General features: G+C 37.6%; 1 protein-coding gene across 2 annotated transcripts in view; it reads right to left on the bottom strand.

The window, feature by feature from the left end:
• The window catches only part of cntnap5a (contactin associated protein family member 5a), a 448,552-nt gene that overhangs the window by 123,874 nt on the left and 311,774 nt on the right, over positions 1-12,904 (bottom strand). For both annotated transcript variants that reach the window (XM_088607188.1, XM_088607189.1), the window contains exon 12: positions 9,014-9,133. In XM_088607188.1, the coding sequence (XP_088463314.1) occupies positions 9,014-9,133 (120 nt within the window). The remainder of the gene's footprint in view (positions 1-9,013; positions 9,134-12,904) is intronic.

The raw sequence follows: 12,904 nt of genomic DNA, 5'->3' as shown, positions 1-12,904 counted from the left end.
GGCAAAAATGTAAAAAGAAAGACTTGGAAGAAGAGAGAGACAAAATTATATATATATATGTTGGGCTATAGGTGCGGTGGATTAGACACTTGATCAGGAATGGTGAGATAAGAGGAGGGGGAGGAGAACAGAGTAGGTGATATTAGGAAGAGAGAGAGGAAAAGGGTGACACATACAGTACTTGCAAACAATTGCTCCCACATACTACTACCTTTGACTTTCACTATAGAACCCCTGTTAATCAACACTGATGATGACAAATGTTAATCATCTTAAGCAATTTAATTTTGTCTTGTTTTCTCAATAAAATATCAGTGCTTCTATCTCACAAATGCCATTTGTTATTTTCCTGATATTTCTGATATTTTGTGAATATTTGAAGTTGTCTTAATTAATAAGTCATTAGTTTGTTTATATGCACCATATACATATCCAGCCATTCAAAATGCATGGAGTACGCTGCGTTAAAACTCGGTAGGCGTGGCGGATCATATAGCATTATACTGCATTTTAATTGAATTAAGATAATAGTCTACGGAAGCACCTTGTAAAACCCTGTAAAACTGCAAGGTGGAGCTAATAAAGCTTAATGTCTCATGTAAAGCATTTGAGCTGTTGCCAGAAAATGCCTGGTTTCGAATCCTGGTCACTGCAGAGGGACAATCTTTTTCCAATTAAGAATTTAAGTTGTATACTCTTTAGACTTTTAATAATTTTAAACTGTGTATTACAGTGTGTTAATCATTAAACATTAAAAAGTCGGTATATTTTATAAAAGCAAGATTGCTCAGTTGGACAAAAGTACACAACCTTCCACCTTCATCATACATAATTAAATTATTCATAAATATTTTACACATCAAAGACTTTAACTTGGTAACTTAGTGGGTTCTGGTTTTAAAATGCTTGTTTTAACATTATTAAGCTTATATTGTGTACTTCATAAAAAGTTATAATGTTCTATCCTTTTCTTAGACTACATAGTAAGAACACCACTTGCTTTTATTGTAAAAATATAAATGTGGTAGTGATTTAGCATCACTTGATAGTTATATTAATATGAAATCGTGAAACTAAGCAGCTAAAGTATCACAAGTGGACATTTTGGACACATTTTGACATCTGTTTCTTTTTAAAAAACTTTTATTGTCCTTGTAGTGGTAATGGACAAAGCACTGCACCCAGTGGTTCAAAGTGCGATCAGAGTATTACTTTCAGTTTGTTTCTTATATAGTGAATACATAAAAATAGTTTACTATTATAGCTTGTTGCTGGCTTTGGCGTGAATTTGTGTATCTGGATAAATTAAGTGATGGTATTGTGATTAAGGATTTCTTCGCGACATTCTTTAAGTTAAGCAAAGGGAAGAAGTGTTAGTTTTACAATTGGCAATCTTGGATTCTGACTGATTTAATTCCCCTCATTTAGCTGAAGTGGATAAAGAAATCATGCAGTAGTTATATGAATTGGAAGGCACTCTGTTTTATGAACAGACACCACCTCAAACCTGTGTCGTACAGTGATATAGATGTAGGTAATGTCATCCCCATTAAACAATGTGCTTATCACACAAATCCTGCTAAACTAGAAATTAAACACAAGAAAAATATTATTAGACAATGTTGTGTGGCTCTGGCGGAATCTCACTGTAAACTGAAGACTTATAGAGGTGACACTTTGTGTATCGCCTCTTTTTACACTTGTATGAACATTCCACTGTTAATGCAACCTGAAGATATTATTAATAACCTTTTAAATATGAAGCTGTTAACTCTACTTCAAACCCAAAAAACATAAAACCTTTGATTGGATGAGAACATCATGATTGTTTCGCAAGGATGTGATAATTTGTTATTGTTACCATTATGAGAAAAAAAAAGTTTATTTTTTATTTATTTGTGGTTGCTGCAATTGCTGGATAGTTAACACTTCCAAATTGCTTTGTCAGTCTGTCTGTGGGGGGAAGGGGAGGAGCTCTCCTTTACAGCTGACACTCCTCCATATGCTTAAGTGAAAATTAATAAAAACGCCAATGTAAACGTCATATTTACAATTTTTATCAAAATAAAGTTCTCTATAGCTTTCTCAGTCAAGTACCAGAATTCACCTAGGGAGCTGTGTAAGCATGCGTAGGCAGCAAAAGATCAGCTAAAGAGGGAAGAAAACGCTTTCAGAGAAAACAATGTTTCAGGTGTGAAGAATAAAGATCCTTAATTCAATTGCAGCCTAAACCTTTCCCCAAACACCCTGCCCCCACTGCGATTGGGATATACACAAACAAAGCACTGAAAGTTTTACAGTAGATGATCAAGTGTTTCGCAGACATAGGGATTGTACATAATTCTGGCTTTACGAACTCAAACCTGGGATTTGATTAATTCAAAATAAGTTTTTTTTAAAAAACTGCACCAGGTACTAGATCTTGTTTATATTAAAGTTATATCACTGGGCAGTGGTGGACGGTGCGCTCTTTTGTGAGTTAGCTGCTAATCTGCTTAACACCTGTAGAAAACATTATTTTATTTCTGTACGGAATGCGTGTTGCGCTTACAAAATTAAAGTGTTTCAAATGCTTAATTAAGAATTAAAAATAACTTACAGCTTACAGAAAGACTCAAACTACAGTATGGAAAAAGGAGTGTTAAGAAAAAACAGGACATTTGATTGCTGGTGTAGCGGCAATGCTTGTTAATAAGACAGAATTAAGTGTTGCTGTGCTTTCCCAAATGAGGCCCCATCTCTCTCTTCATCTCTGTGGTGCAGCCACAGAGAAGCTATTCATGCAGGCTGATTTAAAGATGTTTTCTTTTGATAAGGGACAGCTCCCCAATGGGGATGCACTTAGCTAAGCCTGGCTATCATGATCAATGGTCATCCATTGGCGCCTATCTGTCTAGGGAGTGCCAGATGGACATCTGGACTGCATTCCTAAGTGTCAGGAGTAAGTCACTCATATCTCACCTTGATCAACCAATCAGGGACTGGTAGGGCCGAGTAACCCACGTGGGTCTCTGATGCCCACGAAACTTTCAGCCAATGAACAAGCTGAAGTTCCTCCAGGTAAAAACAGGCAACACAGAGCTCCGAAGGACTTTTTCGTAGGAGAATTCTAAGGAGAATTCCAGGGGTGCGAGACAATTCCAGGCCAGGACAGCCCAGGAGCAGAAAGGCTCCCAAGGGCAGGACATTCTCCCAGCACGCCTCATGACCATCCTGAGACTCAGCCCGGACAACCATGGAACGGCCAGTGTGTCCGAGTGCCAGAACTTTCCTCTGTTCTGAGAGTCTAGACCGGAGGTTGCCAGAGAGTAACCAGAGGATCCACCCGAGGTTAGCATCAGCAGCAAGCCTCATGAACAGGTCGGAACTGTGGACAGCTGAATCACTATTCAGAACTAGCACTTCATCAGGAACGAACCGGTCTTCTTCCTGACCTGCTGGGACCCACAGTCACTTTTCTCCTGAGCACAACTTCAAAAAGCCAACACTAACTAGCCAGTCTTCAGAGAGCAGTGCCGCAGGAGTCTCCACCAAGCCGCAACAGCACAGGTTGGCACCGAGCCAGAGAGCACGGATTGGACAGCAACAAGCCTGCAGCTATTTCTTTGTGCCTGCAGGAGATCTGAATCCCCAGAGATTGGATGAGTATTCAACTTCACTGCATTACAGCTCCAGAATTCAATTGTTATCCCAACCAGTTGATATCAATTTAATTCCTAAGAGTAATGTACTTGTTTTGAGTATCTAATGTAGAAGTTATAACCAAGTTCATTTACAAAATGGTCCAAATGAATGATATACCGAAAGTATGTCCTCTTGATATATGTAACTCTTCGTGACTGATTGAATACATACCTTTTGTATTCTGATAACCCTCTAGATAAGATCTGTTAGGTTTATATGCATATTTTATGTATTAATAAATGTATTCTTGTGTGTTAGTACCTGTGTGTGTGCGTTGTTTGAGTTATACCGCAAGGTTGGATTCTAAAGCCATTAAAAGAATCATTTTGTGACTTACTGCTACAATTAATAATTGTCCCAGTAAATGCCCAAACCCCTACAGAACTGGTGCCTCGTGAGAGCACACTACACTGATTACCTTATTTTAAAAAATGAAATAAAAAATATGATACAATGATGTGTTCCTGCCTAACTCAAACATTGCGTGACTTTAAAAACTGTAAAAAATGGTTTAGGTAGCAGAAAATTAAGCTGTTAAGCATAGTTTTTGTTAACACAACACACACTTTTCCTTCCCCCCATATTCTCATGTACAAGTAGAATAGGCAAACCTTCCAATGAACGACAAGTTCCTTTCGCCCAAGACTGGCAGGAAACAGTCGAAACCCGCCACACCCAGACTGTTAACTCGATCAACCTTTTTTTAATAGCCTTGCAAATGCACTCACACTGTAGGATATGCACTCCACGGTTGTCACATGTACTGTACATGACAAACCAGTTGCTTTCTGTTGTGATTTTTTTTTCTGCATAGCCTCCGCTTTATTATTTGTACAGTATGTCTATTCCAGAGACATTTTCATTGTCTATAACTATGTGGGGAGAACATGTAGATTCCAAAACACTCTACGGCAGCAGAAGCAATTACCTGCAGCAATTACCTGCTCGAAAACGAATATGTTCCCAAAAGCATATACTGTACAATTATCGCAACATTTGCAAACATTCCCAATACATAACCACGTTATGTACTCTACATTGTTCTATTTTATACCGTGACAGGAGAATACACACTGTATTTATGGGCAGAGCAGTGGTATGGGTGAAGTGGTGGCTTTGTGGCTAAGGATCTCCACCTGTGGCTGGAAGGTTGCTGGTTCAAATCCTGCGGCTGGCAGAGGAAACCGACTCCGTTGGGCCACTAAGCCTTAACCCCAACTGCTCCAGGGGTGCTGTACAATGGTTGATCCTGCACTATGACCCCATGTTTCTCTCCCTGTCTGTGTCTCATGGAGAGCAAGCTGGGGTATGTGAAAAGACTAATTCCTAATGCAAGAAAATGTATATGGCTAATAAAGTGATATTGTCTTGTCTTATCTCAATTATTGTTGCTGCTGGGCTTCGAGCTTTGACTCGCCTACTTACATCTTCAACTAGTTTGCAGAGAAAGTCATTGCCCTTCTCTCTGCCAGCCTCTCCTGTTCCCACTTTTAACCATTCTGTGTATGAATCGCAGTGGGTAGGCAGGCTCTGTTTCATTTGTTCACAAAGTTATTGACATCTGAAACATCCGTGTCTCATAAATAGATATTTAAATAAGCGAACCTAATGAACACTGAAGAAAAAAAATGACTCCGAAAAAGCTACTAATGCAGTACATCAGCTGACGGTGACTGACATTGTTTCCCACTGCATTCTGGGGAATGTAGTTTTGACAAGAACCTCCATCTTGTCTCCATTTATCACTCTCTCACAATTCATCATGCATGAATGAGTCAAATTAAAAAAAAATATGTTTACAAAGAAAGTGGACCACATTACAGTTGGATATGCATGATTAGCAACATGGGGTCATTGTTATGATTTCTCTATTATTATCATATCCCTCAACTCGTTCACTTGTGGTTATTTTGGAAACATTTTTACATGTTCCTTCTAACTACATTGCTGTTGATATTGTAGCAATAGACAAAATGAAACGCTTGGAGTTTGTAATGTAGGGCGCTCTGAATGAGTTAAACTTTGATGCAGGACAAATAATTGTATTTCCCACAAGCTATACTGCAGTGGCAGTACAGTAGCAGTTTGAAATTATTTGTTGTTTAGAGATTAAATGATTAAATCATTTCACTAGCAACCAATGCACCACGAGTGTCCCTGTCAGTCATTTTGGCCAGCCAATCACATACTGCAGTACAACGCGGCAAACTGTAGATAATTTTGCGCGGTACGGGGTTGTACCATGCATTGTGAGTGGCTGCATCTGTATAATGGCCTTATAAGCATAGTTTGTAGTCAGCCTGAGGCCTATTATTAGTACAGTACTGTGAGCGACCAATGCCTTAGGTGGATAACTGCATGGAAAGAATAGACAGAGAAATGTACTTCAACAGGAAAGTGGAATGTTCCATATATCCTGAGCAAACCTGAGGAAAACCATGCAAACAAGGGGAGAACATCAAAGTCAACGCAGAGAGAGCACCAAGTTTGGAATTGATGTCAAGCAATGCAGCAATGTTAACCACTGTGCCACTGTCCTGCCGAGTGGTGAACTTGAGTGAAAAAAATGTAAAATAGGAACTAACAAGAACAAATGGTAAGAGAAAAAGGTCTTCTTAGCAAAAAATGTTAATGGAAAAAAATGCATGAGAAACATAAGAGATAACTTAATCCTTTTTCTAAAACTCATACTTAATGAGTACTTAATGCTTTCTCTATAGTGTAGGACAGAGGTCTACCAGTCTTACTGCAGGGAGCTCCTATGGGTCATAATGCTTCTTTGGTCAAAACTCACCCAAAGACAATAACCACATATCTCAAATAAAAACTCCCTTAAATTTAACCATCATTCTGTGTATTATGCATATGTAAATTTGACCAAATACCATTTTCTCCATTTAGGACATAACAAATTTAAAAACAATAAAACTAATATACATTATTTTAATTATGGGTTAGTAGCACTAGATAGAAGAAGTAAATGATACCAAATAATAGGAAAGTGATCCTCAGACAGACACAAGGTGCCTTCAAAGTGTTCTGCAAATTTAATTGCCACCAGATCTATCCCAGGGTTCAACTCTCTTTTTAAATGCAGCAACCCGAATACATGGTATTGGATTGGAATTACTGCTGCTACTGGAACCATACTTGGTCTTCATTGGATCCTTGTTGATGTATACAAAGTGTACTCATTCCAGTTAGAACTGCAAGAACTAAACCCAGATTCCCCGTTACCCATTGTAACCACATTAGAAACAGATAGTACCATCAAAAGATGATTGGACAAACATTCAAATGAATGTCCTTGGTGGAGGTGAAATCTGCCCAATGTTATCAAGAGTCAAAACAGCTGCCGGGTGTGCGTTCTGCATTGGCAGTTGCATCACAGAGTGTAAGGGATACACAACAACCACATCATGAAGTGAATGACAGTGGGAGATCAGAAACCCTGCTACAATGTGGGGATTTAATTCAAGTTTGCCTTGTATGATTAAAATTGTATAACAAATTGTACACATGGTATAACATAATAATGTTATGGTATAACAGCGTACCTAGCATGAAGCTGCTGAATGCAAAGTTTTCAGTCTCTTTCCCCTTTAGTTCTTTAGTTCTTATTTTAAAATTTCTTTACAATTCCATGTCTTAAATGGAAGGCGATAAAAAATACATTCTCTAGCTATTTTCATCCACCACGTTAAGTAAGGGAAGCTACCAGTTTATTGAATGTCTGTACTTAATCATTAATCCTGCTCTACTGTGCTTTTACACCAGTGTTTCCCAACCCCTCCTCTTGTTCTTTTTCAAGATTTTATTTGCTTTATTTATTGTAAAAACCATGGGGTGCTGGGGAGTAGTAGATAAAGCTACACCTTGTGCTCCAGTGTACTTGGTTAGTATACAGACACAACTCAAGCTGTTATTAAACTGTTCTAAATGTTCTTGAGTCCTTGATTATCACTGCTCCTGCTGTTATGTTCTGTTCTGGGAATTGCTATGAGCATGCTTACTTACTTAGTCTTTTGCGTTACAGTGAGTACTTTGAGGTGTTCCCTCGGCCCGCATGTACTTGAGGGATAGAATGAGTGGAAAAACACTGTGAGTGGAGTGAAGTTTGGTGAGTCAAAGAGGGAGGTTCCTTTTATCATGCTGTATCCTGTTCCCAAAACTGAGAGGTAAACAATTGTAAATAAGTGACAAATTAAAAGATTCCATCTATCTATTCTCCTCAAGCATACTTTATTGCTACACTTTATTATTTTTCATCATTTTATATTTTATTAATAGTTTAAATTTCTTTTTTTCCACTGTACCACCAATAAACAATAACAAAGCAGTCCTGATTTAAATGTCCAGTTAAAACGATCTGTTTAGGAATTTGTAAGTAGTTGAGTGAAAATATGTACTGTGTCAAAGTCACTTATATCTAAATTTGAAAATAAATGCATGAACATGTATTTAAATAAGTGCTCACCAAGGGATAAAATGTCAGTATGTGCCACATCATATATAACTAACATGAAAAAAAGAAGACTGAGAAGCATAAAAAGAAAAGACCTGGAGGTGCAATATGTGGAAAATATGATGGCAATTTTACTTCACAGAATAAAGAAGCACAGAACAGAAGACAACAGATGAAGTGTTCATGGTAACAAGGGGGAGGATAAGTAATAGGATAATGCAGGCCAGATGTTGTCATGTTATGGGTTTTCTACAAAGATTTTCGAAATCCAATAGATTTTGGAGTAGATTTTAGAAGTGTGGGTTTACTTAATGTACAAAAAGGCATGTTATTGAAAACACTGATTATCAATATGTATCTTAATTCATAAAGGTTTTGATTAATAAGCACCTCTTCATGCTGACACTCTATAACTTTCAAAGCCACAGCTGCTAGATGACTTTATTAGTTGTATTTAATGGTTCCATTTTGCCAAGAGATGAAATACATTGCAGCCTATCACTGTGTAAAAAGAACACTGTTGTTGAGGACAAATTTGAAGATTGAAAATTTGAAGGTTCCTAGGAACACAGGTATAGACAATTTTGGAGTAAAGGGTAATGTAAACTGAAGAAACACACTAATGTTTCCACTTCAAATTGAAAACTGTTTAAATGCCGGAAAAGCATAGAAACAAAAAACTTGTTATATTTAGTCACTTATATTGGCCTTATAGTCTTAATTTTTAAGGAGTGTATTATTTCTGGAAGAAAAACACAGCAATCATATTATTTAGCGTAATACAATGATATGAAAACATTTCATACGTTAGTTTTAGTACTTGCATTAGCAATTTCAATCTCTAACAACAATTAAAGTGCTTACCTGTAATATTGCAGTACACCAGTGTAGGACCTAGTGGACCACTTCCATCAGAGTCAATGGAAAAGTAGCCTGAAGTGCTACCAATTTGCCTGTAGGCTTCACATGATGGCTCATAGATGGCTGAGTAAATAAAACAAATAGATAAAAATATACAACAATGAATATTATTTGATTAATTATTGTATAATCATTTTAACATCAAGAAAACATAAGGGAAAATATTTATACAATAAAGACTAAACAACATAATGTAGACTTCAATGTAAATGTGGAAAACCATTATATATTAACATTAAACAACCTTTCCTGATTTTGTTCTCCATCATATATCTGAAACAATTTTAACCACCAAATTTAACCCTATTAAACATAATTTGCTTTTAGTTTACACTGGTTATTCCAAATAATACAAAGCAAATAATAAATGGGCATAAATTACAATTAGTGTTTATTCAAATATACTTTTAATGCAAAATAATTATTTTGTGTATGAATTAGGTTGCCTGTAAACCACCAGTTAAAGCTAATACTTACAGCTTACACTAAAAAAATGCATTGAATTGTAATTTAAAAATTGGCCAAAAAGTTTTATTCCCAAAGTATTATTAATTTTATAAATGGATTACAGCTTGTATGTTCTGTAAAAGAGCAGACAGCACAGGCAATTATTTAAAGGAACTGTTCCAGTCGATATTCAAACAATTCACACGTCAGCACATGAACGATTGTACAATTTACAAAATAAATATTGCCAGGATTAAGGGAGTTTCTATTATGTATTTGTTAAGAAATATATGCAATTATGGAAATACAAATTATTTAGTATTAAAATGAATTATTGAGTTATGCATTCTTTAAACCTCCTATGTTGTCATACAGTATATAAGAACTGGCAGTCCTTGTCTGATGTAGCTTCACTACTTTGTTCATCCCATCTATCAGCTGATGTTCAACCATTCTTGTTAGCAGGCATCCTTAAGATGTAATAAGATGGATGCGGTATTTTGCAGTTTGCAGATTACTCAATAGTATCTTAATAGGATTCTTGTCTGGTGACTAAAACATCCACTCCAAACTGTATATTTCTTATATAAGAATTTTGAAATTGATTTTGTCCTTATTTTTTATTTATTAATATTTTTCTAAATTATTTTAGAATTGGAAGATAGTTCCATGTGCTTTCAAACAGATTATACTAGTGCCTTATTTTATTTTTTAAATATATTAATATTTGGTAGAATCTTCTGTTAAGAATACAGTACCTTGCACAAATCATGCTCTAATAGTCCATGTTACCTGAAGCTTAAAATCAATAAGTAAATGATAATACCATAGAAAAGTATAACAGATATTACTAGCCCTTATGCCAAACAAATCTTCAGGGCAGTGTTGTTCAACCAATTGTACTTATTGGAACAAGAGATGTTTTTCATAGACCACTAACAAAAATCTTTCAATAGTCACTCAAGATAGATACAGTGGATATGAAAAGTCTACACACCCTTATTGAAATTGCAGGTTTTTGTAATGTAAAGCCAGAAATCAAAATAAATCATGTCAGACATTTTTCCATCTTTGTGACCTTACAACCAACAAAATTCAAGAGAAAAACAAATAGATAATTATTAGGAAAAATAATGTAAATTACAAAATTTACAACACCCTGGTTGCATACGTGTGCAAACCCTTTTATAATAGGGGCTGTAGCTGTGTTCATAGTTAACCAATCACATTCAAAATCATGTTCAGGTAAGTAGCATACACCTGCCAAAAATGAAAGGGATTCTGATTAACCCCAAATAAAAATCAGCTGTTCTGTAGAATTTCCTTGAAACTTTCGGGTTGCATCCTACTGGGATAGCCATGGTCCGCAAGGCAGTGACCAAACATCTACAGGATCTTATTCAGGTGGGTAGCTGCGTCAGCATGTGTAGGCTGCAAAGGAAAAGAAGAGAGAAAACACAATGTTTCAGCCATGGATCCACGGCCGAAACGTGTTTTCTCTCTTCTTTTTTTCAGCATGGAATAAACCTATTACTTGTTCCTTTACAGGATCTTATTGTTGAAAGGTACTGATCAGGAGAGGGGTATAAAAGAACATCAAAGGCATTGGATGTACCATGCAGCACTGTGAAGACTGTCATCAATAAGTGGAAACACAGGGACATTGCCAAGATCAGGACGACCTTCCAAAATTGATGACAGGACAAGGAGAAAACATATCATGGAAGCTACCAAGAGGCTAACAGCAACATTAAAGGAGCTGCAGGAATTTCTGGCAGGTACTAGTCATTCTTTGCATGTGACAACAATCTCATGTATTATGCACATATCTGGGCTATGGGGTAGGGTGGCAAGACGGAGGCCATTTTGAAAAAAAAAGAACATTCAAGTCTGTCTAATCAAGTTCAAGTTCAAGTTCAAGTTCAAGTTTATTGTCATTATACTCATATACAGGTATATGGTATAACGAAATTCTATTTAGCTAGCTCTCGGACATAAGTAGTACAAGAAAAAAAACAACAACAATACAATTGTATAACAAAAGAAAGACAGAGACAACAGGCAGTGTGCAAAAAACAACAGGCGATGTGCAAAAACAGCAACAGGCAATGTGCAAAACAACAAAAGGTAACAGGTTATGTGCAGAAATATGCATCAACAGAATTAAATAAAGGGATAGAAATTATGGGGAGTGAGCTTTTGACATGTATGGTAGAGGTAGATTTTCAATGTGTGTTTGGATTTTTGGTAAGAAAGAAAGAGAGAAAGAAAGAAGGCACTGTGAGGTTCAGATCATAGGTGAGAGTGAGAGAGGCTGGGAGTTTAATAGTTTAATAGTGCGGGGGTAAAAACTGTCACTGAGTCTGGTAGTCCAGGCCCAAATGCTCCGGTACCGTTTTCCAGATGGTAGCAGATCATAAAGTCTGTAGCTGGGGTATGTGGGGTCTTTGATGATGCTTAGAGCTTTCCTCATGCACCGTCTGTCATAAATGTCCTGGATAGATGGGAGGGCAACCCCAGTGATGGACTGGGCAGTTTTCACCACCCGCTGTAGGGCTTTGCGGTCAGCAGCACTGCAGTTGCCATACCACACTGTGATGCAGCCTGTCAGTGTGCTTTCTGTACTGCATCTGTAAAAGTTAGTGAGGATCTGGGGACATATCTTAGCCTTCTTCAACCGTCTTAGGAAGTACAGGCGCTGTTGCGCTTTCTTGATCAGACAGGTGGTGTTGAGAGACCATGTGAGGTCCTCGGTGATATGGACGCCATGGAATTTAAAGTTACTGACCCTTTCCACTTCAGTCCCGTTGATGTGGATAGGGGCATGTCTGGTTTGCAGTTTCCTGAAATCAACGATCAGCTCCTTGGTTTTGCTGACGTTGAGGGTGAGGTTGTTGTCATCACACCACGTTGACCTCCTCCCTGTACACCCTCTCATCATTGTCTGTGATCAGACCTACAACTGTGGTGTCATTGGCAAACTTGATGATGGAGTTGGTGTTGTGTTTGGCCTTACAGTCGTGGGTATAGAAGGAGTAGAGCAATGGACTAAGCACACACCCCTGGGGGACCCCGGTGTTCAGAGTTAGTGTGCCGGAGGTGTGGTTTCCAAGCCTGACAGCCTGAGGTCTGCCTGTCAGAAAGTCCCGAATCCAGTTGCAGAGGGTGGTGTTGAGACCCAGTGCACTGAGTTTCTTGACTAGTTTCTCTGGGATGATAGTGTTAAAAACTGAGCTGAAGTCGATGAATAGTAGTCTTGTGTATGTGTTCTTTTTGTCCAGATGGGATAGGGCAGTGTGTATGGCAATGGAGATTGTGTAATCTGTGGATCTGTTGGACCGGTAGGCAAACTGAACTGGTATGGGTACACTGTGTTTGGAATGGTGT

This window comes from Lepisosteus platostomus, chromosome 14 (assembly GCF_059453375.1).
Source record: "Lepisosteus platostomus isolate fLepPlt1 chromosome 14, fLepPlt1.hap1, whole genome shotgun sequence".
Lineage (NCBI taxonomy): Eukaryota > Metazoa > Chordata > Actinopteri > Semionotiformes > Lepisosteidae > Lepisosteus > Lepisosteus platostomus.
Note: the sequence above shows the minus strand (reverse complement) of the source record. Positions and strands in the feature narration are given on the sequence as shown.